Consider the following 27,581-nt stretch of genomic DNA (forward strand, 5'->3'; position numbering starts at 1 on the left):
AGGGGAACATTGAATTAGAGTTTTGTTGTATTCAAGTTGGGGAGAAAAGGAGGCATTATATGTTAAGTTCTGGTGAAGTTGTAAAATAACCTGACAACATTGAATCAAAGAAAAATTTGTACATTTGAAAAAGAAAAGAAAAGAAAAGAAAAGAAAAGAAAAAGATAGAGAAAAATCAAAAATAGAATAAGTTGTCAAGGTTATAAGTTTGATTGTTAATCACCAAAGGTTGTAATTCTTGGTAGGGAAGTATATGGATTTCAAGTTGTGATACAAAAAAATGTTCCTCTTTGATAGGCTTTCTGATCAATTGCCCCACATATGACATTTCTTTTGTAGCCCGGCCAAGTTATAACCCTTGCAAGACCTTTTGATCCATGCTTTTATGCTTTTTGAGACGATATTTGGATGGACACCTAACTTAAATAGGATGTTAGCATGATTGTTGGATGTGTGTTCATTACCTCACTTATTGTTATCATATCATTGTATTTACTTTTAAAGAAGTGTGTTAGGTGTGGTTCATAGATAGATATGTTTATATTTTGAAGTTTATGAGGTATAGTTGTGCTTAGGACATTTTTCGCATTCTTAGTTTGAATCTAGAGTAGCGGAGGAATTCATGCTTATCCACGCGATCATATTTGAATCACCATTTGTTTATTTTTGTTTTGAATTGTTTGACACCATGTTGAAAAGCTTGTCCAAAGCCTTGTTAGTTTCCTTTTCAATTGATTTGTTTGAGGATAAACAAAAAGCCAAGTTGGGGAGAGTTTGATAAGTGTTTAAAAGTGATATATTTCATATAGGAGTTTAGGCATTTTAGTGACTTGTTTTGCAAGATTCTCTATGGAAAACTCCAATTATTGTGTAAATATGTCATTTATGCTTTTGAGCCTTATTCTACCCTTTTTGTGCAGGAAAATACAAGCAAGGATCAAGAAACGTCAAAGTTCAATGTCACACGCTATTAGCGTGTCCTACGCTATTAGCGTGATGAAGAAATGCCCAAGGTCAGAGAGATACGCCAATAGCGTACCTGGGGCGTAGGATCTGGAGCACTTTTGAAGAGTACGCTAATATCGTATTCTGAGCTATTAGCGTACAAGCTCCCGAGAGCTACGCCATAGACGTACCTGGAGCGTGGCTGTCATGAAGAAACACGCTATAAGCGTGGGTTACGCTATAAGCGTAGAAGCTCCAGAGAACCACGCTATTAGCGTAGCTGAAGCGTAGAAGCAGGGCAAGGCCAACGTGGCACAAGCCCATTGGCCAGATTATAGGCCGACATACCACGCTATTAGCGTAATCTGCGCTATTAGCGTAGGTGCAAAAACACAGGCACATATAAATAGCATTCTTACCTCTCTTTTAGGTCATTCACTATTCCATTGAAACATTTTATACATTTCTAGAGAGAGGTTAGAGCTATTTCAAAGAGAGAAACACAAAGCAAGTGATTAAGGAGTAGATTCAACCCTAGATTCATTGAGACATCAAGGATCTTGGCATGGAATCTTCATCTTTCCTTCATTCCTTGCATTAGTTTACATGTCTATGTGTAACTATCACCTTCTTTGTAGTATTGAGGTAACAACCAAGCTATTATGTAATCTTTTGATCTTTTAATATATAAGGTTCTAGCTATATGATTCAATATTGTTGTTATTCTTGCTTTTAATGCTTTCAAAGAGATTCAAGATGATTTGGACACAAACTCTTGAATCTATAACTAGAATAACAATCTATCTTATGTTATATCACTCTTGACAAGTTTGTAAACCTTTGATAATTACTTTTAATCAAGATTTTAATGCTTTCGGATACTTAATCAGGCTGGACACGGTCGATTAAGTTATCCGATCGACTTTGTTATCGTTTAAGGGATTTGGACACGAATGTTTAAACGATAACCTAGAAATAACGATGTCGCTTTGGACACGAAGGATATTGTAGAAATGATTGTAATAATATTGGTTATAAAGCTAGAATCTGTTAATCGATCGAGAGATTGCTGCTGTTATGCTTGCTCGTTATCTTATACCGCAAGCGAAATAGTTCGATACCCTCTCGTTTTTACTTTTGTAATCTTTGGATATAGTGTTACAAACAAACAAATTATATCCAAACCCTTAATGTGAACTATTGTGAAAATGCTTATAATAAACGTAACTCCCTGTGGAAACGATCCTATATATACTCACGTGTACATAGTTATATGACATGTAGGAAAAATCTTACATCAGACGTTACTAATCTACTTTGGTTTATCCCTCCGATGGCTAACTGCACCTGCTGATCGCACGCTGATCCTTACGTTCGGGGTCTTGCTAATTCAAAGGTAATTGAAACATAAACTTTATATTAACTTTCCAGTGTTTCCCAAGGCAATGAAAGCCAAAGTTCCCTTAGGTATGTCCATCTATAAATCTTAGGACACTCATAGCACACTATCTCTAAGCTTTCTTAGTAGTTCTACAAACGGACAACCCTAATCTACGTATACCTGACTAAGGGTTTCAAGAGAATGGTTCTATTAGGTTACAACTTATTTCAGACAGCTAGGCACTTGTTTCCCTAATTACTAACCAGTTAATCCCTAGCTTCGGTAAGGCACCACCCGACTCAATGGGCATCATCCACTAAATACCTACGTCCAGGGTCAACAATTATTCTAGTATTTTTGGCTAGTTAATAATCACTTACTTCCTAGATAGATAGTTATCCGTAAATGGATATAAATATCAAGATATAAGCATCCAGTTAATGATAGCAATGTTAGGCCTTGTCACAACCTAAGTATCTAATCTAGGGTTGCACCCCTCACAGAAACAAACAACTTCCTAATAAAACTTAATAGCGAACAAAAGAATAAATAAAATAAAATAAAATAAAATAAATGACATGTTATATTAAATAAATATCTAACAAAAATATACAGAGGTTCATCTTAAAACTTTAACCTAAAAAAATTTAGTTGCACATGGTAACTAAAAACAAATTACTCAAGATAAAAAAATACCCTAGAAAATCAAGGAGAAGATAGAAACTCTCCCGAAGGTCCAAAGTTGTCTTCCTCTTAAACTGCCACAATTCTGAACGAGAAATTCTAATTGAGGAAGACTGGTATTTATAGTGAGAGTTTCTACCTGGGTTTGGGCTAAAAGTGTGGGCTTTACCCAAAACGGAAGCAGGAAAAGACAGTTGTGCGCCGACTTTTTGTATGCGCAAGACGCATAGAAAATGCCCTAAGCGCATGATAGTGGAGAAATTTTCATGCCCTAGGTGCGTGGTAAATTCCCTAGGCACATGGATTGCTAAATTCATGCCCTAGGCATTTTTCCATGCCCTAGGCGCATTCTATCTCTCTTCTGGGCCCAATCTCCGATTTTCCATCATTTTTAGGTCTTCGTCTTCAACTAACTTGCCTCAGTCCTTTGGGAATAGAATTCCTCCCATTTGTGTAACGCCCCGGATTTTGATCCAAGACATTACGCCTAATTAATTTTCTTTTTTCTGAAAAACACTACTATTTATTTATTTCATCAATAATGTATATTCTAGCAAAACCTATACAAAATTCTTTACATAATTTAATAAAAATTCTTAGACTAAATGTCCTTCAAAAGTACTTCTAAAATTACAATACAATCAAAAACCCAATTTCGTCCCCGTACGCGCTTCAAGCAAAAACAGCAAAGCATACACCATGTCTTCTTAGGTACCTAAAATGTTGGTTGTAAGGGTCAATTTCCTTATCCAAATTGGTTCATACTCAAAGCACCAGAAACAATGTCATGAAATAGATAATATCAAAACTTATCAATCAAAAAGAAATAAGAAAAATACATTTAAGTCTTTAAGGTAAAGTTCATACACATTTCTTTTATATATATAACAGTTTAATCACTTATCAACACACAGATGTATAATAGACCCAATGCAATGCAATGATGTGCAAAATGCATGCTCTTATAACTATATGATCCGGATATAATTCCCGCCACACAGGCATCCACACAGAATATAATTGCAATTCCCGCCACACAGGCATCCACACAGAAAATAATTGCAATTCCCGCCACTAAGGCACCACACAGATGCATATGCCATGCATGATCATGAAAATGCAGACTAAAACCCGCCACATAGGCACGACAATGCAATATGATATTATCCCGCCACTAAGGCACCACAAAGAAATATATTATTATAACCCGCCACACAGGCATCCACTAAGAAATAATTGTAACCCGCCACTAAGGCACCACACAAAAATAATACCACATCATGCACACGACAAAAGAAGTCTTTCATAAAAAGCTTATTTCTCTTCTTATTATTTCAGTTCGATAACAATCTCAAATTTTACGTGCAACATCCATGAGCTCATACCCACACATAAAAGAGAATCAAACCTCATATAACAAGTCATAGACACACATATTTCATGAATAATAAGCAAGCACCAATTTTATAGTCCACCAAACTTAGCTGCACAAGCATTCAAAATAGGCAGGCATTATCTCATCAAGTATATAGTAGTGTACTATCTCACTGCCATAATCCTACAAAAAGTGGCTCCCGAAGTGAAAAATATTAAGACTATAGTATGTTTGCTCTAAACGATAATTAGTCACCCATATACCACAAATTTAGACATCTATTAATTCATTCAAGAATGATTTGGAGCGCTAAAGCTATATCTTCTTATAACACATATTTTCATCTTTTTCCTTTCTTTAATTTATCAAAAATTTATCATTTCTTTCCTAACATCACAAAAACATAGCAAGCATAATAATATAAAACATATCAGTTCACATCATACACAACTTTCATATAAAACATAATTAAGAATAATCACTATTAGGAAGGATTAAATTTTACCAAGAAAATACATTTTTAATTATTTTCCTTTTTAAAAGACAAGAATTGATACCTCTACTTAATAACAAAGCCCTAGCACTTAGTATGGACGTATGGGGAAAAAGCCCTTACCTAAGGCGCTTTACTTTCTTAACATGACTTCAAATCCCAAATTCGCAGCGGTAATGCGATGCCGGATTCTATCACTTTTTGACCTTAATTGGACGATCAAACAATTGAAAATGAAGCACCGTGCATCATGAACCTACTGTCAAAAATCAACAGGATTCGACAATGAACGAAGGTACGGTTACAATTCTTCGACGATATGTTAAGGGAACGCGAAGATGGCATAAGAATAAATTGAGAAAAGAAATAAAATAACTACTTACACGAAAATAACAAGAGGATGAACTGAATTGATTGCTCTACTTGGAAAATCTAGTATGCGAGCATGAACCAAGAATTGATAGAACAATGTGTTTAAAGGTTTAGAAAAATAAACTGAATAATAGTGTGGGAGGGAGAGATCAGCGAGAGTATTGAGAGGATGGAGATTATCAGGGAGTGATTCTTTCTTCAAGGAACAGGGAAGTTAAGAGGGTTTAATGGGATTATATGGCATCATCACATGTAATTGAAGTAATGGGAATAGGACGTGTGAGCATTTCATGAAATTATGATAAGAGCACTCAATGGCTTTGCTGACTTTTAATTGCCAAAAAAATCAGCAAAAATAAAGGGATAATATCTGCACAGATACACACGTGAAAACAGGTTTAACTAGGTCTATTTTAATGTGTCGGCATAACTATAGGGACTATTTGATATGTGGGAGGTGGATCCCTTATTTTTAGGAAGGTATACTAATAAGTAGAATAAAATGAGTGGAAATAGGAATGAAGGAACTACCACAATAACCCACGTAATTAAAGAGGTGGACATACATAATCTTTCACTAATTTTACAAGGAATAATAAGAAGGTTGAATTGAGATTAAGGCTCAAACCTAAAACGCATGGCTTCTAGTGCATAGAGATGATCCAGCAACTAAAATTAATAGTTATTATAATCACATCAAGTAGATAATTTGAATTACATAAACTATTATAATAATTTAACAAAAAGGAGGATTTACAATATTCTAAAATTCCTTACACATAAAATAAATTATTGAATAAATGATAAATCAAAAAAATCATTAAGAACTACATATATAAAATATCGGGATGTTACATTATTACCCCCTTAAAATAGTTTCGTCCTCGAAACTAAAAGGTGAAAATATTAGAGTAGAGTTTCCTCGTTAAATAAAATCATAAGATATTAAAAACTGCTGAAAATCTTCTAGTCTTGCATTCTAAAAATAGTTTTTTGTCAAAATTAAACAATAACATAAGATTAGGATATATTTAATAGAAACATCTTTGGTAAAACCATTCAACAAGTTTTTTTTTTTTTTTTTTAAATCAAGCCAAAATACTTTTGAATCCTTTGCAAACGAAAAAAAAAAAAAAATAGTCATTCAAATAGATAATGACAATCAAGAACAATTTAATAATGAAACAAAACATCCAATGTCGTTTAAGAAAAGTTATGTTTCCGCTGCGCACTCTGATAGCAACTAGTTGGTCATCTATCATAATGGTGGTACATACTATCCTACCCCAACAATCATACTATTCTCTACAACTTGCACTTGGTGTTCTACGAGTTCACATTAGTCTTCATCACTCGTGGTTAACTCTCCTCCACAAAAATAACACGACTTATCACCATTAAAGGTCAAGAATTTTTACGAATTGATACCTAAAACAGACACCTTTCGACAAGGGATGACATTAAGACAAGGTTCAAATAGTGGTGGAACAATGCACACACCATCTCTTGAAGATGGAAGAATAGTCATCTAAGTCCTACAATTTATTTGAGTAAGAAAAGGTGTTTACGATTTAGTCTTAACTCTAGGAGCTTTCAAAAGTAACATCTAACTTGCAACCAACAATGTCTTATAAAAGGTAACCAAAAATCCACTAACCATAAAATAATCAAACTATATAGCAACAAGTTGTATGCATGTTACACACAAAAACACATATTTTTTTTTTTAAAGCAGGCCTAAGTTTAATCCAAAATTCAAACCACATCATATTTCTAAACCAATTTACATATCTAAACCAGATTCACATTAAACTAGCATTCACATGTCCAAAAAAAAAAAAAAATTATATCAAGAACAATGTGTAATCATAAAAGGGATAGACCAATGTATCAAACAAACATAAATGGACTTTATATCTTAATATATAGCAGTCCACGCATCAAAACTATTCACACCACAATGCAACATACCACAAATTTAACTCTAGTAATGGTTCCTACCTCTACAATTTCATGTATAAAAATTAGTCAAATAGATCCTAAACAAAAATCATAAACATAACTAGATATTCATGTACAGTTGACTTCTAATACTTCATATATCATTGACACCAAAGAGAAATGATTTTATTTTTCTTAACCAATAAAGAAAAACAAATATCCCATCGTCCATTCAAATAACCAATAATCCAAGATTGCAATTCAATAAACATCATAAACAAAATAAAACCTATATATCCACACCATGAAAGAATTAAAGAGATTATATGACACCAAACTACTCAATTTCAGCAGATTCACGGTTAACAACTTCAATATAAATAAGCATCAAGAAGCCATATATATACACAAGTACCTTTAGATCAATTTAACAACAGAAAAAATGTCAAGACAAAAAAAAAACAAATGGATCAAATCATTCACATACATCAATCAAAAGCATGCGTCATACAAACACTTCCCACCCCAAAAATATTTGTCCGAGGATTATTGCTCTGATACCATACTGTAACGCCCCGGATTTTGATCCAAGACATTACGCCTAATTAATTTTCTTTTTTCTGAAAAACACTACTATTTATTTATTTCATCAATAATGTATATTCTAGCAAAACCTATACAAAATTCTTTACATAATTTAATAAAAATTCTTAGACTAAATGTCCTTCAAAAGTACTTCTAAAATTACAATACAATCAAAAACCCAATTTCGTCCCCGTACGCGCTTCAAGCAAAAACAGCAAAGCATACACCATGTCTTCTTAGGTACCTAAAATGTTGGTTGTAAGGGTCAATTTCCTTATCCAAATTGGTTCATACTCAAAGCACCAGAAACAATGTCATGAAATAGATAATATCAAAACTTATCAATCAAAAAGAAATAAGAAAAATACATTTAAGTCTTTAAGGTAAAGTTCATACACATTTCTTTTATATATATAACAGTTTAATCACTTATCAACACACAGATGTATAATAGACCCAATGCAATGCAATGATGTGCAAAATGCATGCTCTTATAACTATATGATCCGGATATAATTCCCGCCACACAGGCATCCACACAGAATATAATTGCAATTCCCGCCACACAGGCATCCACACAGAAAATAATTGCAATTCCCGCCACTAAGGCACCACACAGATGCATATGCCATGCATGATCATGAAAATGCAGACTAAAACCCGCCACATAGGCACGACAATGCAATATGATATTATCCCGCCACTAAGGCACCACAAAGAAATATATTATTATAACCCGCCACACAGGCATCCACTAAGAAATAATTGTAACCCGCCACTAAGGCACCACACAAAAATAATACCACATCATGCACACGACAAAAGAAGTCTTTCATAAAAAGCTTATTTCTCTTCTTATTATTTCAGTTCGATAACAATCTCAAATTTTACGTGCAACATCCATGAGCTCATACCCACACATAAAAGAGAATCAAACCTCATATAACAAGTCATAGACACACATATTTCATGAATAATAAGCAAGCACCAATTTTATAGTCCACCAAACTTAGCTGCACAAGCATTCAAAATAGGCAGGCATTATCTCATCAAGTATATAGTAGTGTACTATCTCACTGCCATAATCCTACAAAAAGTGGCTCCCGAAGTGAAAAATATTAAGACTATAGTATGTTTGCTCTAAACGATAATTAGTCACCCATATACCACAAATTTAGACATCTATTAATTCATTCAAGAATGATTTGGAGCGCTAAAGCTATATCTTCTTATAACACATATTTTCATCTTTTTCCTTTCTTTAATTTATCAAAAATTTATCATTTCTTTCCTAACATCACAAAAACATAGCAAGCATAATAATATAAAACATATCAGTTCACATCATACACAACTTTCATATAAAACATAATTAAGAATAATCACTATTAGGAAGGATTAAATTTTACCAAGAAAATACATTTTTAATTATTTTCCTTTTTAAAAGACAAGAATTGATACCTCTACTTAATAACAAAGCCCTAGCACTTAGTATGGACGTATGGGGAAAAAGCCCTTACCTAAGGCGCTTTACTTTCTTAACATGACTTCAAATCCCAAATTCGCAGCGGTAATGCGATGCCGGATTCTATCACTTTTTGACCTTAATTGGACGATCAAACAATTGAAAATGAAGCACCGTGCATCATGAACCTACTGTCAAAAATCAACAGGATTCGACAATGAACGAAGGTACGGTTACAATTCTTCGACGATATGTTAAGGGAACGCGAAGATGGCATAAGAATAAATTGAGAAAAGAAATAAAATAACTACTTACACGAAAATAACAAGAGGATGAACTGAATTGATTGCTCTACTTGGAAAATCTAGTATGCGAGCATGAACCAAGAATTGATAGAACAATGTGTTTAAAGGTTTAGAAAAATAAACTGAATAATAGTGTGGGAGGGAGAGATCAGCGAGAGTATTGAGAGGATGGAGATTATCAGGGAGTGATTCTTTCTTCAAGGAACAGGGAAGTTAAGAGGGTTTAATGGGATTATATGGCATCATCACATGTAATTGAAGTAATGGGAATAGGACGTGTGAGCATTTCATGAAATTATGATAAGAGCACTCAATGGCTTTGCTGACTTTTAATTGCCAAAAAAATCAGCAAAAATAAAGGGATAATATCTGCACAGATACACACGTGAAAACAGGTTTAACTAGGTCTATTTTAATGTGTCGGCATAACTATAGGGACTATTTGATATGTGGGAGGTGGATCCCTTATTTTTAGGAAGGTATACTAATAAGTAGAATAAAATGAGTGGAAATAGGAATGAAGGAACTACCACAATAACCCACGTAATTAAAGAGGTGGACATACATAATCTTTCACTAATTTTACAAGGAATAATAAGAAGGTTGAATTGAGATTAAGGCTCAAGCCTAAAACGCATGGCTTCTAGTGCATAGAGATGATCCAGCAACTAAAATTAATAGTTATTATAATCACATCAAGTAGATAATTTGAATTACATAAACTATTATAATAATTTAACAAAAAGGAGGATTTCTTAAACTATTATAATAATTTGCAAGTCTTTTGAGGCTTCTTAAATCTTTATTCGTGTTTCTTGAATCTTCACAATTCTTCGGGTGTTCTTGATTTGCCGATTTGCATGATTTCTTCGTGAATTACTTCAAAAACTAGAATCACAAACTCAGATATAGAAAATATTACAAAAGTCCTGAAATCATAGGCAATCGTTCTGATACTTCTCCTTTTTGCTGCTAAAACGTAATGAAAATAACTAAAAAGCGTGCTAAGAATAACGTAAGATAATCTGTCATCAATGTTCTTCGGCTGTCAAATAACTATTCAACTCCTCTTCGTCATGTTAATGCAACTCCTAATGATACTCAGTGAATAGAGAACATCTCTAGCATAGTTATGCTCAGTGATAACGTCCTCATTAGCCCGTCTTAGAGGATCTCTCGCGATAACAACGCCACATACCTTGGTACGTACTAACATGGATCTACCACTACCCAACCCCACTCATCATGAGATATGATGTGCACACAGAATTCCAAGAAACCCTGGACTATCTAGGATAAACCACAAACATGCAGAAATGATAGATGTCTAGGGATGTCTTGCACGTGCATGTACAACCTCTTCACCCACTCAGGGAAGTAGCAGTATACCCTCCATCGGTCTCACATAATCCATCCAAAATACCACCATATATCGTGGAATGTTTGGACTTCCACATGCTTACCGTATGCGTTAAATATCACACCTTCCATGTCCAGACAATCAAAGATCACTCGGTACGACTACAGTGTAGCGTGACCCTTCCTAAGAATGATCTTAAGAACGAACCGTACAACGCGTGGCAAGTCAAAGGTATAGTGTGGATTATCCTTAAATGACTAGAAATGAGAATGAACACTTAAAAATTAAAGTTAAATTAATATAAACGAGAATAAACACTTGAAATTAAAAAAAAAAGTAAAAAAATAGAATCGAGAATAAACACTTGAAAATACAAAATTAAATAAATAGAAACGAAAATAAACACTTGAAAATTAAAATATTAAATGGATAGAAACGAGTATAAACACTTACATCGACATCATTTCAGATCTTGAAAGCAATATGATATTTGAATGAGGGGAACAAAGATAGATTTAAAGGCCCTCTAGGATAAGAATCATGTGTTGGTGGTGTTGGGGGTACCATGGTGTCATGCTGCTCAGGTTGAACCTCTTCATCATGCTCGGGATGGTACTAATAGTACTGATTATGAGTATCATGATGGTAATGTTGCTCAGTAGGCTCTTATAACTACTCCTTATCCATATGGAAGTGATATTGTGTAGGATCGACCACATGCGTCCGACCCGTATGCGAGCCATCTACCACATTTGGGTTCCTATTCCCCCTCTGTTTAGTAAGGTTGCCTCCAATCTTTCTCTACGAGTGTTGTTCGACGTTGTCTCCTTGCCTAGTACGCACCTATGGGGGTTGTCAGCCATATATACACAACAAAAAACAATTAAAAAAAATCAATGAAAAGCTCATTCAGGAATTTCATAAAACACTTGGAGTGAAAAGTTCATATTCTTGGTTCATTGTGTTATTTCAAGTTTTAAACTACCACATTAAACTTAAACCTAGTCTAAACAATATTCACATTGTATTCTTGGCTCATTGCTATTCTGGTATAAGTCAGAATGCAACGATGGTTAACTGTCGCATGGAAAAGCAAACGACTATTAAATGTCATTGGGGGTATTAAGGTAATTTTGAGGTGCGTGAGAAAAATTTTAAAAGCTTAAAAATCAATTTCAATATTGTTTCAAGCCAGGTCCACATAATGACCAAAGCCCAAACCATTATCTAACCCACACTTGAAATATTGCATTGTTGCATGAGATACACCTAACCTTATTGCATGATGTGCACTTGGCTTATTGCATGTGTTTATCTTGACACTTTGCATGTTGCATGCTATTTTTTGACACTTGTGTTCTCGCATGAAAGCCTTCTCATTTTTCTTCTCCTATAAATATGAGTTCATAGCGTACTTATTGAATCATTCAAGTATTAGAAATCAAAGAGTGTGTTTTTGTTAATCAGAGTGACTCAATTCTTTCTAGTCCTAACCCATTTATCAGGCATAAGAATCTTAAAAGGCAGCAAATAGCAAAAAAGGCAAAGCGGACAGGGACAAACGATAGAGAGACTTGAAGTCAAAAAAGTGTGTGCCTCACTGATGGGTGATAATCTGGTTGAATGGGTAAATCTTCCTCTAGAACTATGGTTAGTTATATCAAAAAATATGAATACTACAATTGATGTTATTCGATTTCGTAGTATTTGTAATTTATTGCGCTCTATTCTTCCCCCTCCTCTTCAATCTCCCTCTTACAGACTTCACACTCTAGATGACAAATTTTGGCAACTCGTCCAAACTAAAATATACCGTCTAGAACCATTAATACCAACTTGTTCTTCTAATTCTATTTCTAATAAAGGGTGGATCATAAAGGTTGAAGAATCAAAATCTGGAAAACTTCGTCACTTAGATGTCTTGACTAACGCATCCATAACACACACATACCCATTCAACGTGTTAGATTTCATGAACTTGCGAGTAAGAGAATTGTTCCAAGTATTTGGTGGAATCAAATGGAAGACTCTTTGTTGTCGATATATATTATGAAAGAAAAAGATTGAATGCTTACGATTTAAACATTGACACCAGTGTTTTAATTGTTGATAACGATTTAAGTAGATGGCTCCGTGTATCAGACTTGGGTGATGATCTGTTTGTGTTAGGCAAAGACTCAAACTTTTCATTATCAGCTAAAGACTATTATGGATTTGAAAGAAATTGCATTTACTTTCATTGTAGAAATAGGATTGTCCGTATCAGCCTGAACAATTCTGGAATTAAGTATGTTGATCATATTTCATGGCTTTGCCCAACTTTGTTCAATTTTAATGGTTGTCACTAGTGTTAAAGGTACCAATCTAAACTTATTGGTCAGTTGCTCCACATCAATATCATCATCTTCAATGGTTACATCAGACCTTGATAAACAGGTTATAGAGTTCGAGTATTTCAATGACAAATTGTTAGCGGACCAATTGGATTTCCATAGTCTCATCAACCAGGACTTGATCAAGTAGGAGTCACTTGATTGAATGATAAAATGAGTGATATTGTTTTACATTTTAATCTTAAACATGTACTTGGTGTCAATGTCAACTTCATACTTCTATAATAAAGTTATTTTGTGGTTGCACAATGTTTAATCATCAATTACATTTTTTTGGTTTTATTTTTTTGAGAGAAAACTAGTTAATTTCATTAAAAATTAAAGGATCGATACAATACTACAATACTGAAATTTTAAAATAAAATTGGGAAGTGGAGTTATATATGGCCACATTTGCAAGTTTACGAGAGATATTGCAAATGAAAGATAAAATATCGCTATAGCTAGTTAAATGTCATTCCGTTTGACGAATGATACTTGTTTATATGAATATTAGGACGTATCAAATCATATTTGTGACAAAAACTAAGGGATACGATGACATGCTTATCATTTATCACCCTTAAATTCTTTTTACCAAACCATGACCCATTTAATCCTTAGGCATTTAAGAGAATTGATTTGAATTAAGGTTTGATTCTCTTTCACAGGACGCGCAACAAGCCGTGTATTGCATTATATTTGTTTGAAATATCAATTTTGAGATTGACAAATGTAGTTTTTGTTTTGACACTTGTTGTTGATATATAGAAGAAATAAAAGAAAAATTGCCAAATAGTTTACCAATGGCAAGCATCAGGGCCGACCATGTGCAAGTGCATCAAGGCCCTTGACACATGGTCTCAAACTTAATGGGGCCTTAAAATTTGAAAAAAGGATAAAAAAAAAACTTGTACCTGCGGACAATATCCGTCACTAAATGTCATTTTTCGTAGGCAGAACTCCAAAATTCAACTATTTTACTGTTAGTTATAAATTGTCTGTAGGTAAATGTCTGTTTATATGTGGGTAAAAGTCATGTTTGAACTATTATTCGTATATTTGACTAGAACATAGATGTTTGTCACTCTTAAATAGTGTTATTTTTTTTCAATACTTTTTTAAATTAAAATTGTCAAGATTACACAGGGGCCTCCAAATTATCGGAGATGGCCATGGCGAACATGACATGTGAAAAAAAAAAAACTCTTTTTACTATATTTTAACACAGTGGTGTCTTTTCCCTTTAAAAAATACAGTGGTGTCTTTTGTTGTAGAATCAGTTTTAACATTTCTTGTAACTCACTTTTTAGAGACATTGTATATGACTTTTTTTATTTTTAAACTCTTATCAAGTTTGATTTTCCTCTCTATCTTTTATGTTTCTTTCTTTCTCTATCTCTCCTTTTTTTTTTCTCTGGGGTAAATTGTGTGTTATCACGTGGTTATTTTGAAATTGTGAATCAACGACAACTTGTCATGTGTATCATAGATTAATACTCCCTCCGGTCTTTATTATAAGAAAAAGTTGACTTTTTAGGTTCATAGATTAATTAATGTATCTTACTGAAAATATAGATTAGATACATCACTTACACAATAAAGCAAAAAAGTCAATTGTTTCTTATAATAAGGACCAGAGGGAATATCATCAATGAAAACTTGTATTGTGTATGATGGTTATTCTAATTAGTGATAACTTGTTTTGTGTATCATAATTATTTTTAAAATTTTGGATTAGTGACTCACTTGAAATTGGTGTTTTTATACCTTAGTGTAAAATATATTTTTAAATAGACTTTCAGGTTTCAACAGACATTTAAAAATGTCAGACCATACCTAAATGTGGAGCCTTACAAGGATATAGGCGGACAACAACCCACTTCCCTAAAAAAGATTTTTTTTTCAATAGGCAAAATGACAAAAATACCGTTGGTTTTAAAACAAATTCTAATCTGGCCCACTCAACCCATTCTCTCCTTGTTTTTTTTTGTTGAACAAAACCAACCCATTATTTTCCGGTACCTTGTTTCGACTCTATGTTTCTTAATCCGTTCAGCTGCTTAGCCCTCTTATTCTACCTAGCTTTGACAGGTGATCCATTATTGAAAGAAAAATTAGTACAAGTATTAGTTTTGAGTCTATTATTGATAATTCTAAGTCATTCGAATCACATTAAAAATTATTTTAAATTTTAAAGATATACAGTTTAATTTTTTTATGATCAATTTTGCGCTTAATGTTTATTGCAATATTAATTTTATGGCCTACCCTAGATTTTTCTCTCGCTCCGCTACTAACGAGACCTTTAAAATGAACATATGAAAGCTAATATGTCATACTCAAGCCTATAATGTTTGTAGTAGGTTAAATTTAAACTTTACAAAGTTCGTCCTGAAATGATCCATTTTCACTTTTACCGATAATAATTTACACAAACTATATTATAAAATAAAAAACATGTTTCAATGTTTCTTTTTCCAAATGTTGTATATCTTTCTCCTAAACATGACCTATTCTAACCAAGAATGACCACACCCTATTGTCTCTAGATATTTAGCAAAATAAATTTACATGCACGAAAGTTATATCCATATACAAGTATTTTTTATTTTTATTTTTGGAGGGGTCATATACTTCTAGTAGTATTGATCAATGACAAAAAATCATATTTATGTTCATAGTTACTTACATTCAGTAATGTGATACAGAAAAGAACTTATCATCAACTCAATCCCGAACTAACTTGATTGTTGAAGTGCTTACAAATTCACCACCTAGTGTACTCCACGTCTTCCACCACATCACTTCAATTCTAATTATATATCTAGATCCATTTCATATAAGTTATCACAACTATAGAAATACTCCATCCGTTCCTATATGTAAGCATTTTTTGCCTCTAATAAAAGGGTGCTTAGATATAAGGACGGAGGGAGTAGAACTCAAGAGAATAAAGAGATGGATGCTTTTTATACATTCATTTGTAAATATAGTGTGAAGTTATTACAACTATAGATCAAATTCTTATTGGTGAACCTAATTTATTTTTTTTAAGAAATGTTGAACCTAATTTATATTTGAGTAATTTATGAGAAAGGTACTTTTTTATAAATTCATTTGTTACAATTACGGAATTACCAAAATAAAATAGTGTGAAGATGACTATCACATTACATTGAAATTCATAATCAATTCTAAGCCATCATAGAAGCTACAAACTTCAACTTAGAATAAATTTTAACATAGAAAACCAAATATCTTTACATCTAGTCAAACCACGTTTGACCATTACAAACTCAACCAAAAATGCACTAAAAGTCAATTCTTTCATAAATTTTTGTCTAGTTGATGATTTTCTTGCCACCTTATTTTCAATTTCTCAAGCATCTTTCCTCCTAGAAGTATATGACCCCTCCAAAAATAAAAATCTACATTTAGTAAATGTCTCTCTCAAATGAAATTTGTTAATACTCACAACCCATAAATTAAATATACCATAGAACACTTCTAAATTTATACACTCATTCTATTTTTTATCTTGTTCTTCCTATCATATCACTGATACATTTCTTTTTACATTTCTTTTAAATTGTATATACGATATAAGGTTTTTTTTTTTTTTGAACCCATATACGATATAAGGTGTATACCAAATATTTTCCAAAATTAAAATTGTGACCATATTCTTAATAGATTAGAGTAAGAGAAAGATAAGGTTTAAAAACAAGGACCCCACCCAAAAAGAAGCAACATCATTAAAAAAAGGTTGGAGGTTGGAACAACTGACACATAGTAGTTACCACTTGCACATAATCTAACCACAATCTAATGGTGTCAGTAAAGTCAACCCCGTTATGCTATTGTCCTTCTTTCTCTCTCTTTCTAAAAAAGTCAAAAGTCAAAAACCAAGAAGTTTCTCATCACCTCCATTCACACATAAAACAAAACAACAACTAGTCTTTTGTTTGGAACTAGAAGCCATACAGTGCATTGAATATTGGGAGGTTTTGTGTCATAACTTGACAGCTAACTTTTCATGTGGAATTTACAATTTGCTTTCACACTTTTATATTTGTCCTTTTTATGTTCTTTCCCTATACTTCCTTAAACTCTTCACTTTTTTTTTTTTTTTGCAACTTCAACCTTGTTTTCTTTCCCTCTCTAGCTATTCTTTCTTCTTTCTTCTTCATCTAAGTCTCACTTCATGGGTTGTTGTCTTAGTGCTAGAATCAAAGCTGAAAGCCCTCCACGTAATGGTATGTATGGAATATTTGTTGCATGTCTTCTTTTTCATCTTTTCTTCTACTCCTTTTATTTATAAGTTTTTATATTAATCACCTTGTTGTGAGTTTCTTTGGATTAATTAATTGGAATTTTGAATATGTTTGTGTTTATGATTTGAGTTGAGACTATGAAATATGGTTGCTTGATTTGGCAACTTTAGTGATTGGAGGAACTAGGTAGATGTTCGTGTTATTTTAGTTTGTGTTTGTTTTTGAAGAATAATTCACTATAAAAAGGAACTTGCTTTAATTGATGATTTTTGTTTGGTAATTAATAGCTATGTTGATGATGATGGTGAGTTATGTGATTTTTGGTAAAGAGAGAGCCATGGTAAATTAAAATGAAGGAATAAATTGAATCATAGTATTGATTTAAGGATACAAGATTGTGAAAATTGTTGATTTGTTTTGGAAATTAGCAAGATCCACTCCTTGTATGAGCATTTTCCTATGGTATTGAATTCAATTTTTCTTTGTTTAGATTGTTAAGAAAAAATCAAGGATGAACTTGAGAACTTTCACCACTTGGAAAACAGAATTTATGCTTATTTATCTAATTTATCAAGTGTTTTACCTTTTCATGATCTTGTAACAACCAAAAAATCTAGTGTCCAAGTTTATCAAGAAGCATAATTAAGATCAATTAGTAACTTGATTAGAGTGCATGTATATGTCCTGAAAAGTTGATCCATTTTTCTTATGACACGTGTAGGTTCGAGTTCGAAGGACAGAAGCAGAGAAACTGGCTTGAGTGGTCGAAGCAGTGGCAAGGTCTCCACTGCACCTACTGCACCTCTAACTCCTCGAACTGAGGGCGAGATCTTAAAGTCTTCCAATATGAAGAGCTTCACTTTTAGTGAGCTAAAAACTGCTACAAGAAACTTTCGTCCCGATAGTGTGGTTGGCGAAGGTGGATTTGGAGCTGTATTTAAGGGGTGGATCGATGAGAACACACTAGTACCGGTTAGACCAGGGACTGGAGTTGTCATTGCTGTCAAGAGACTTAACCAAGAAGGTTTACAAGGGCACAGCGAGTGGTTGGTAAGTGTCTTTTAGCAAGGGTTATCTACACCTTGGAAATTTGCTCAAAACCTGAGAATTTAAGATACATTTCTGTTTGTCCAAAAGCTAAATGAAAATTCAAACTAAATTAAATAGTTGTTAAATATGTTTGTATTGACAGTGATTTTGATAGAATCATGGTGTGCCGGTGTGTTTTTGGTGAAAGATGCACTTCGAAGCTTCAAACAAATCACGGTGTCACCGTAATTTTGTCAAATTTACCGTGATTCCAAACACGCACGATGTCTATAATGAAGACCAGATGATCATTTTCCTTTAATCCATCTCTAGGATATAGACCACGACGTCCCCCTTTACTCCCATGAATACTCATCCTCTAGTCACATCTTGGCCTTCATTGTTTCCTTTAGACTATATAGAACAAATTTTGAAGTTTAGGAATATGTCAAATTAGTTTATTAGGATGTTTTCGGGAATTTATCAATGTGAAATATATGTAGTGAATATAGTTAATGTTTTAGATGATTTACTCTATTGATGTAACTAATTAGCCTTGTGCTATAGACAGAAATCAATTACCTGGGACAACTGCATCATCCTAATCTTGTGAAATTGATCGGTTACTGCTTTGAAGATGAACATAGGCTTTTGGTTTACGAGTTTTTAACCAAAGGCAGTTTGGATAATCACTTATTTCGAAGTAAGTTATTGATTTTCCTTCAAAAATTTCTTATGCTTAACACTATCAAATACCTCAAACTCTAACTTATCAACTCTTATTGGAACAGGAGCTTCTTATTTTCAACCACTTTCTTGGAGCATCCGAATGAAGGTTGCTCTTGATGCTGCTAAGGGTCTTGCATATCTTCACAGCGATGAAGCAAAAGTGATATATCGTGACTTTAAAACTTCAAATATATTGCTCGATACAGTAAGTAAATCTCATTGCTCTTATAATTCAATTGTAAAATGGGCTTTTCTGACATTCCGTTTTGTCGATGGCAGAATTATAATGCAAAACTTTCCGATTTTGGATTGGCTAAGGATGGACCGGCAGGTGATAATAGTCATGTCTCTACAAGGGTTATGGGCACATACGGCTATGCCGCTCCTGAATATATGGCCACAGGTACAAAACTTACAAAGTACTTATGATTACTTTAATTTGTTGTACCATTTCACATGTGACATAATCATGTACTTAGTTAAAAACGTGGTCCACTAGGATTCTGCCAAAATCTCCACAAATCCAAACATGCATTATTGCATTTAGTCTTTGAAACTATATTAATTTGTTTGAAAACTGAGCAGTTTGAACTTGACTCTCACTTGTCACTTCTAACACATTGCTTTCCATTGTCTTTTTTGTGCAGGTCATTTGACCAAAAAGAGTGATGTATACAGTTTCGGCGTTGTGCTCCTTGAAATTATGTCTGGAAAACGTGCGCTTGACAACAACAGGCCATCTGGGGAACACAATTTAATTGAATGGGCCAAACCTTACCTCAACAGCAAACGCCGGGTCTTCCAATTTATGGATGCTCGCATTGAAGGCCAGTATACGGTGCGTCAAGCAATGAAAGTAGCTGACCTTGCAGTTCGATGCCTGTCCGTTGAACCAAGATTCAGACCGAAAATGGACGAGATTGTAAGAGTATTGGAGGAACTTCAGGGTTCTTCGGTTGACACGGCCGGAGGAGTCGGAAACCCGCGAGATCAAAATATTAAAAGGAGTGTTCATAGCTCAAGGAACAACAACGGTCCAAGACAACATAGAAGTAATAGGCCAAGTGTAACAATAAACAATGAAATATTAGTTATGTAGATAGCTTTGTGTTTCTGGTTTTGAATTCTGGCATAATTGTATATCTTGATGAACTTAAGTATGTGTCTTGAGATATCTGTGATTGTTGTACAGATTTTTGATTCAGTAAAATTATTAAAATTTTCATTTCTTTTTCCAATGTTTCTTCCATTTGCAGCTCAATTATCATATATTTTTTTTTATTTTTTTTTATAATACAGCTCAATTATCATTTTTAAAGTTTGTAGTAATGTGACCATTTTAATGGAAGTTGTATCTACAATGTAATGTTGGTGGGGTTCTTTTTTTGGTCAATATGCAAGTGATATTTATTGATTTTATTAATTCGAATAATTTTCTTAAATAACAAAATGTTAGTTGTTATGATTATTTAACAAGAGATGCAGGAAGCTAAAGTATTTGAAAATTACAATAGAAAAAACCCAGCTATCACAATGTAGCCAATAAAAAAAAAATTACGTTACAATATGGAAACATAATAAAGGACTTAACCTCCGAACTGAATACTCAAAATCAAAAACCAAATAATAAGATTTGAACCACCAAAAAGCTTGGAGTTTAACCTTTCCAATAAAGATAGAAGTTGTTCCGATTTTTATTGTGAAAATGCCTCATATTATGATTCTTCTAAATAGTAAAAAGAGCTGAAATCCAAATAATGTTAAAAGCCAAACGAGACTTGTTGGAGAAACCCCCAAGACCTCAAAACTGAAGAAAATGCTCAAATAAGGAACCTTGAAGATCCGTTGAAATGCCTAACAAAACCGATATCAAAAGCCAAAGTTGACCATAAAAAGCACAAGAAAATAACAAATGATCCTGATCCTCCACCAATCCGCAAACGGTTGAACAAAAAGAATCATTATAATCCAAAATATTTCTCCTAAACAGATTCATCTTTGTTGCTAATCTATTCAAAAACAAACGCCAAATAAAAATACTGACCTTAAGCGGAATTTGCTTAAGCCATAAAACATGATTGCAACGGTCATCAATTGCCCCATCTGAGCTAGTCAAATGATTATAAGCGCTTTTAACCGTGTACCTATAGGAAGAATGAAGCTTCCAAATCCACTTGTCAGTCACACCAACCTGCAAAACAACAAGTGAAAGTTGCTCCGCACACTCCCTTACCAACCCCTTCTCCCATGCAAACAATCTCCTTCTCTACTTCCACGCCTCTCCATTAACCTCCTAATCAAAAGAAAACATCTTTGCAATAGTGACAAATTTATTAACAACAAGATCAAACAACCTAGCATATCTAACATCTAAAAATACATCATCCAACCAAGAATCCTTATAGAACAATGAAGAAGCCCTATCCCCACCTGCCTAGAAATATTATCCAACAATCACCGATCATCTAACAAACCATCCCTCATCCTAATAAGATTCAAGTTTTGCCACCACACGGAGCCCCCCAATCTCCACCAACACATAACCACCCCCCTCCTCACCATATTTCCCAAACAACACATTTTACCACAAACTTCCTCTTTCCTCCATCATACTCCACACCTATTTACTAAGTAAAGATAAATTAAACTCATTCAGCCTCCTGACCCCCAAACCTCCATTCTCCCTATGTAAACATAAAATATTCTATTTTACCCGAGACAATTTCCTAACATCATTCTTATAATTTTTTAAATTTAGTGACAAAAATTTAAAATAGGGAAAAATGAAGTAATTTAAAATAAAAATATCAACAACATGAAATTTTAGTTTTTACTTATCAAGTTAGGATATTATTATTCTCTCAAAAAAAAAAGTTAGGATATTATTGAAAATATAATTAAAATTGAATTAATAAACATTGGGTGGAGGGTTTAAGAGGTTTTTGCTTCTACTCTGTGTTTCGTTATCTTCTTTCTCTTCTTTCTTGTAAGAGAGATAATGATGTCTCTGCTTCACCACTATTCCATCCCCCTCGCACGTGTGGTGCGTCCTTCACCTCGCACACGTGCCGCCATTTCCTTCGCAACTTCTTCTTCTTCTTCTCCTCCTCGCACAATTATTCCTCAGTCTCAGGTTCTCCTTGGCTTATCCGAAACCGAACTTCAGAAACTTGCCCTTGACTTTGGTCAGGTAAATTTCTTCTCTTTTTTCAATTCCCTTCGTTATTAATTTATTCAATTCACTTTGAAATAAATAAAAAAATTGAATTTTTGATGAATTTTTTTTTATTGATTGAATTTTTCTTAGCAAGGTTTTAGGGGGAAGCAACTTTATCATCTTATATACAAGAGAAAGGTCAAAGATATTCAGGAGTTTACTCAGGGTGAGTGTATTTTACTTTTAACCTTATTTTGTCTTGTTTGTTGAGATATCTATTACTCCCTCTGTCCCGGATTAATTGAGCCCTTGGTTCATTTCACACTTATTAAGAAAAATGTATAAATAAAGGAAAAAGTGGAATATATTGAATTGAGAATGATGAAAGTAGTATTGAAAATTGAAATGGCTCAGTTATTTTGGGACACTTTTTTTAAGTAAATGGCTCAGTTAATCCGGGATGGAGGGAGTATTGAGTAAGAAGTTTTGTCCGATGTTCGAACAACCCACACCACACTGACACACATGGTTGCATTCAATCATTTTCATTGTATCAAGTTATTATTGGTGTCAGTATCGTTTGCGTCTGTTTCAGTGTAGCATTGACGCAGGTGGTTACATTCAATTACTTTCATTTTATCAAATTATTAGCTGTGTCAGTGTCATTCACACGACATTGACCCACGTGGTTATATTCAATCACTTCTATTTTATCAAATTATTACTGTTGTCGGTGTTGTTCGTGTTCGTGTTAGTGTTAGTGTCGAGTGTTTGACAATGAAAGTATTAACTTTTCGATGTGGTGTTGTTGTGGTTTTGCTTGCATTGCAGTGCCTCAAGCATTTAGGAATGAGCTTGAGGAAGCTGGATGGAAGGTAGGAAGGTCTCCTATTTTCAACACTGTCGTTGCAACTGATGGAACTGTTAAGGTAAAAGATATAATCACAGTTCAGCAAACCTATTGTTGTTGTTGTTGTTTTTAATTTATGGTTCCTGCTATAATCATTTTTTATGGGGTATCACAACATTCAATACATTATTTATTTCAAAGGCTATACTTTTCAATAAGAAAAACTTCATGTTTTTCAATAAGAAAAACATTCAATCATTTACGATGTTGTATTGTTGTGCTTTGTAGTTTTTAATTTTTTTAAATGATTTAAATTTCTGTTTTAGTGACCACTTTATATCTTGAGATGTCTACCTCTAAACACAAATGTAATTTGATTCCAGTGACATTGTTCTCATTTTTCCGGCAATGATTCAAGTTGTTTTCTTTGTGTGTTTTACTTGGTATTCTTAAGAAGAAGGGTAAGATATTAACTTGCTTGTTAAAGGATGGGATTGTTGATGTTTCCTTGGTTTTTTTTATGCACTGATTCTTGTTTTTCTATTTGTTGGAATTTGATTTTGCAGTTGTTATTAAAGTTGGAAGACAACAGATTGATTGAAACTGTTGGTATTCCTGTTGAAGATGAGAAGGGTTCAGTTCGCCTGACAGCATGTGTCTCATCGCAGGTGTTTGACTTACTTTTGAATCATTGATGAATGAGTTGTTGTTCTCTTTCTTTGCAGTAATGTTTGCGTTATTGATCAAGAAACTGATATTTTCCATTTGTTTTTGTTATGTCCATCTGTTATTTGGATATTTAGGTAGGTTGCCCTCTGAAATGCTCTTTTTGTGCCACTGGAAAAGGGGGCTTTTCAAGGAATCTTCGGAGCCATGAAATTGTTGAGCAGGTTTGTGTCCATACATATACAGTAGAGTAGTTTAATGTTAGATTTCCCATGTGATCCGTAAATAAATTGCCCAAGGCAATTTAGATTTAATTAAAAGAATAAAAATGTTAACAGAAAAGAAAGGAAAAATATCAAATAAAGCAACAAGATCATTTTCGGGTTCGCAAATGTTTTTACGCAAGCTCTTTTTGTTCCACCACAAAGCTGGATAACATTGCATTTTATGTGAACAGGTCTTGGCCATTGAGGAGGTGTTCAAACGCAGGGTGACTAATGTAGTCTTTATGGGAATGGGTGAACCAATGTTAAACCTGAAGGCAGTAATTGAGGCACACCATTGCTTGAATAAGGTGAATGAATGCCTATGATATGTGACATTATATCCTTATCAAATGCTTGCCTGTAATTGTAACAGTTCTCTATATGATATTTAGAGTTTAAACCTGCAACAGCGATCTGTGCTCTTAACTAGGGTTAACATTATCATTTAAACTCTGGGACTCATTGGTAGTTACTTATTGGGAAAAAACCCAAATCGCATAGAATAGAAATAGAGCCTGAAGTGAGTTTATAAAGAGCGGTACCCCTCACCTTACAGATCGGTTTTGCAAATTTTTGATTCCATCTTAGCAAGTGTTAGGTTCTCTTGCTACTGGATTGGTTGTTTTGCATAATATTATCTTTTCACGGAGGAGGGACATGGATTTTTTTTTTCTTTCCAGAAGTTCTATAGAAATTAAAACAGGCCAGAATATAAGAGAACAAATTAGTTATGTTTTATGTTTGGTACATGTTAAAACTTAAAAGTAGAACAGAACAGGATACACTTACAAGGTAAAAAGTGATACATCTTAGTTCCCTTGGAAAGCATAAACGAGATAGAACAGAATAGGACCGTCTCACATGCATAAAAATATTTATGCATACATATGGTCATCCGTCAAAAGAAATCATTTATCGGATCAGTGTTGTTAAGTAGCGGCTATAAACAATATAGCGTAGCAGAATTTGAACAACCACTATTGCTCCGTGATACGCTATTTAGTACAAAATGTTGTTAAACAGCAACTATAGTTGTGCTATAACACTGTTGCTTAGCAGAATTTGAACAAACAGCTATTTTCTGTGATCAGTGATTGACTATGCTGATCAGAATAAAGTTTTGCTTGGTCTTATTTCACCTTTTATATTTCATTTTATTGTGATGATAGAGAGCATATAGTTATTGTATGTAAGTGTGCTAATGTTGGCTTCGTGTAGGATATACAAATTGGGCAAAGAATGATGACTATCTCCACCGTGGGGGTTCCAAATACAATAAAGAAGTTAGCTACTCATAAACTTCAATCCACTTTAGCTGTGAGGTAATTGTCCTTGATTCTGGTCTTGTCAGTCAAGAATTAGGACTTCACAACGAATAATCAATATGCTTTTATCTCGTGCCTTTCTTCGTTCATTGTTCATACTTTGGTGTCTGGTCTGGTCTGATTTGTGGCCGCAAAATATATCATTTGGTGGCTTCTTTTAGTGGATTTTTTCATACTCGTTTATGTAAATAATTCTCTTTCTAACATATGATATCCCTCCCTTTTGTATCTTGCATCAGCCTACATGCTCCTAACCAGAAACTAAGGGAGACAATTGTTCCAAGTGCAAAGTCTTACCCATTGGATGCACTTATGCAAGATTGCAAGGAATACTTCCGTGAAACAAGTAGACGGGTTTCCTTTGAATATGCACTTTTAGGTACGGAAAGTTTCGAACACATTCTTGTTCCTCCCTCGTATAGTAAGGTTAATGAAATTCTTACAATGTATTTGCCACTTTCCTGTCATTATGTTTGAGCAGCTGGAATCAATGACTCGGTAGACAATGCAGTAGAACTAGCTAAACTACTACATGAATATGGCAGTGGTTATCATGTCAATCTTATACCTTTTAATCCAATAGAAGGCTCTGAGTTTCGCCGTCCTTACAGGAAAGCAGTATGATAATTTTCTTATTTTTCATTTATTCTAAACACGATTTATAATTTATGGCTTGATGTATTCAATAATTTTTCAATCCAAACTTTGTCATTTGGTAGGTGCAAGCATTTGTTAATGCTTTGGAGTCATCTAAAATAACCACTAGTGTACGCCAAACCAGAGGACTGGACGCAAATGCAGCTTGTGGTCAGCTACGAAATAATTTCCAGAAAACTCCTTTGGTCACGGACTCTGACAACAATCTGGAATCCCAGCTTCCAAATATGGACCTTGCAGTTACAGGTTGATTGCACACACAATGTCAGTTTCGTGGCTGCTTATGTTATCAACATTCTACTTATATGGCATATACTAACAAGTTTGGACAAAAACAATGAGAGGTTTGATGAACCAAAATGAGCATAATCTCAATTACCAATTATGAAGTGATAGAGGTGTTTCCTGTTACTGCCCGAGTTGTAATGTCAACTTTCTTGCTAGCAGAGAAATGTGGAGAAACATCTATGTGGTTGTTGGCACTATTTTTGTGGTATGCAGGCTTGGCAACTTAGAAAGTCTTTAGATTCTTTGGAAGCTAAGAGGAATTTTCATAAGAAATAACCTACTGGAGATTTAGTTACTGCCACAAGCAAATATTGTTGGTAATAAGTGATTAGGACCTTGTAGTTTATATGGTGCACTTGGGAGATATTTTTCATGTATTGGACCCCTTTTGCATTATATATTTATTCATGTAGCAAACTGCTGATCTAGCCTGTGAAAATCTGATTATTAAAACAGATATTTTTCCCTTTGTTAATTTTTTGTTGCTATTAGAACATAGACGTTGTTTGAAATGCACATCCTTTAAGTGGTTCACTATGGACCATGTCATTTTGACAATGTTAAAGTTGTTTAGTTTTTGCAAATTATAAATGCAAAATCTCATGAATCCAAATCCTAAACAGCTGCTTTATGGTATAGCAAATTATAAATGCAAAACCTCACGAATCTCTTTCTAATCTAATGGTTTCTATAGCTACTGCACCATACAACATTGTAGAGGATCCAAATTGGAGCTTGAGTTATAGAGGAAATAACAAGGTTTGGGAAAGTTGAGAATCTAATGCTAAATGGAATCTTGATCAACTGCATGTTGAATTAGAATTATGGATGAGGCCTCCACAGTTTTCTTAAAAAAAGAGTATAGATGTATCCGTCTTTGATGCCTACTAACGGCAATGTGTGTGTCTAAGGGGAGAAAGATGTGATTTTCTTCTTGCTAGAACAAGTTGGATGGCTAGTCTAAAAGGAATGTGAGGCCATAGAACTTCTTCAAGCTCTTCAATGAGCTAAGGAGTTTGGATTATTGATTGTTATCATTGAGTTCAAAATCAGCAGAAA

At 33.8% G+C, this 27,581-nt stretch overlaps 3 protein-coding genes and 2 long non-coding RNA genes across 5 annotated transcripts; 3 read left to right on the plus strand and 2 right to left on the minus strand.

Moving 5' to 3' along the window:
* Nucleotides 1-3,506: 3,506 nt before the first annotated feature.
* On the minus strand, nt 3,507-5,674 carry LOC146923888 (uncharacterized). The gene is made up of 3 exons (XR_015010937.1): nt 5,262-5,674; nt 5,002-5,137; nt 3,507-3,725 (listed from the first exon to the last, which is right to left on the minus strand). It is a non-coding gene; the product is annotated as an uncharacterized LOC146923888 (long non-coding RNA).
* Nucleotides 5,675-7,801: 2,127 nt separating this feature from the next.
* Nucleotides 7,802-9,969, minus strand: LOC146923889 (uncharacterized). Its single transcript, XR_015009923.1, has 3 exons — nt 9,557-9,969; nt 9,297-9,432; nt 7,802-8,020 (listed from the first exon to the last, which is right to left on the minus strand). It is a non-coding gene; the product is annotated as an uncharacterized LOC146923889 (long non-coding RNA).
* A 1,998-nt stretch (nt 9,970-11,967) lies between these two features.
* Nucleotides 11,968-13,429, plus strand: LOC146923890 (F-box protein At4g35733-like). The gene is made up of 3 exons (XM_085711793.1): nt 11,968-12,033; nt 12,910-13,193; nt 13,255-13,429. The coding sequence occupies exons 1-3, from the start codon at nt 11,968-11,970 to the stop codon at nt 13,427-13,429; spliced, it is 525 nt and encodes a 174-aa protein (XP_085567919.1).
* A 3,948-nt stretch (nt 13,430-17,377) lies between these two features.
* LOC146923891 (receptor-like cytoplasmic kinase 176) lies at nt 17,378-20,551 on the plus strand. Its single transcript, XM_085708991.1, has 6 exons — nt 17,378-17,537; nt 18,277-18,605; nt 19,152-19,287; nt 19,376-19,518; nt 19,593-19,716; nt 19,961-20,551. The coding sequence occupies exons 1-6, from the start codon at nt 17,486-17,488 to the stop codon at nt 20,410-20,412; spliced, it is 1,236 nt and encodes a 411-aa protein (XP_085565117.1). The 5' UTR covers nt 17,378-17,485; the 3' UTR covers nt 20,413-20,551.
* Nucleotides 20,552-22,275: 1,724 nt separating this feature from the next.
* Nucleotides 22,276-26,997, plus strand: LOC146923892 (Radical SAM superfamily protein). Its single transcript, XM_085708990.1, has 10 exons — nt 22,276-22,503; nt 22,621-22,696; nt 23,302-23,399; nt 23,887-23,988; nt 24,124-24,210; nt 24,444-24,560; nt 25,471-25,574; nt 25,817-25,956; nt 26,059-26,195; nt 26,297-26,997. The coding sequence occupies exons 1-10, from the start codon at nt 22,312-22,314 to the stop codon at nt 26,483-26,485; spliced, it is 1,242 nt and encodes a 413-aa protein (XP_085565116.1). The 5' UTR covers nt 22,276-22,311; the 3' UTR covers nt 26,486-26,997.
* The last annotated feature ends 584 nt before the right edge of the window (nt 26,998-27,581 follow it).

Source organism: Medicago sativa, chromosome 5 (genome assembly GCF_051527215.1).
Source record: "Medicago sativa cultivar Bolivia chromosome 5, Bolivia_mono, whole genome shotgun sequence".
Lineage (NCBI taxonomy): Eukaryota > Viridiplantae > Streptophyta > Magnoliopsida > Fabales > Fabaceae > Medicago > Medicago sativa.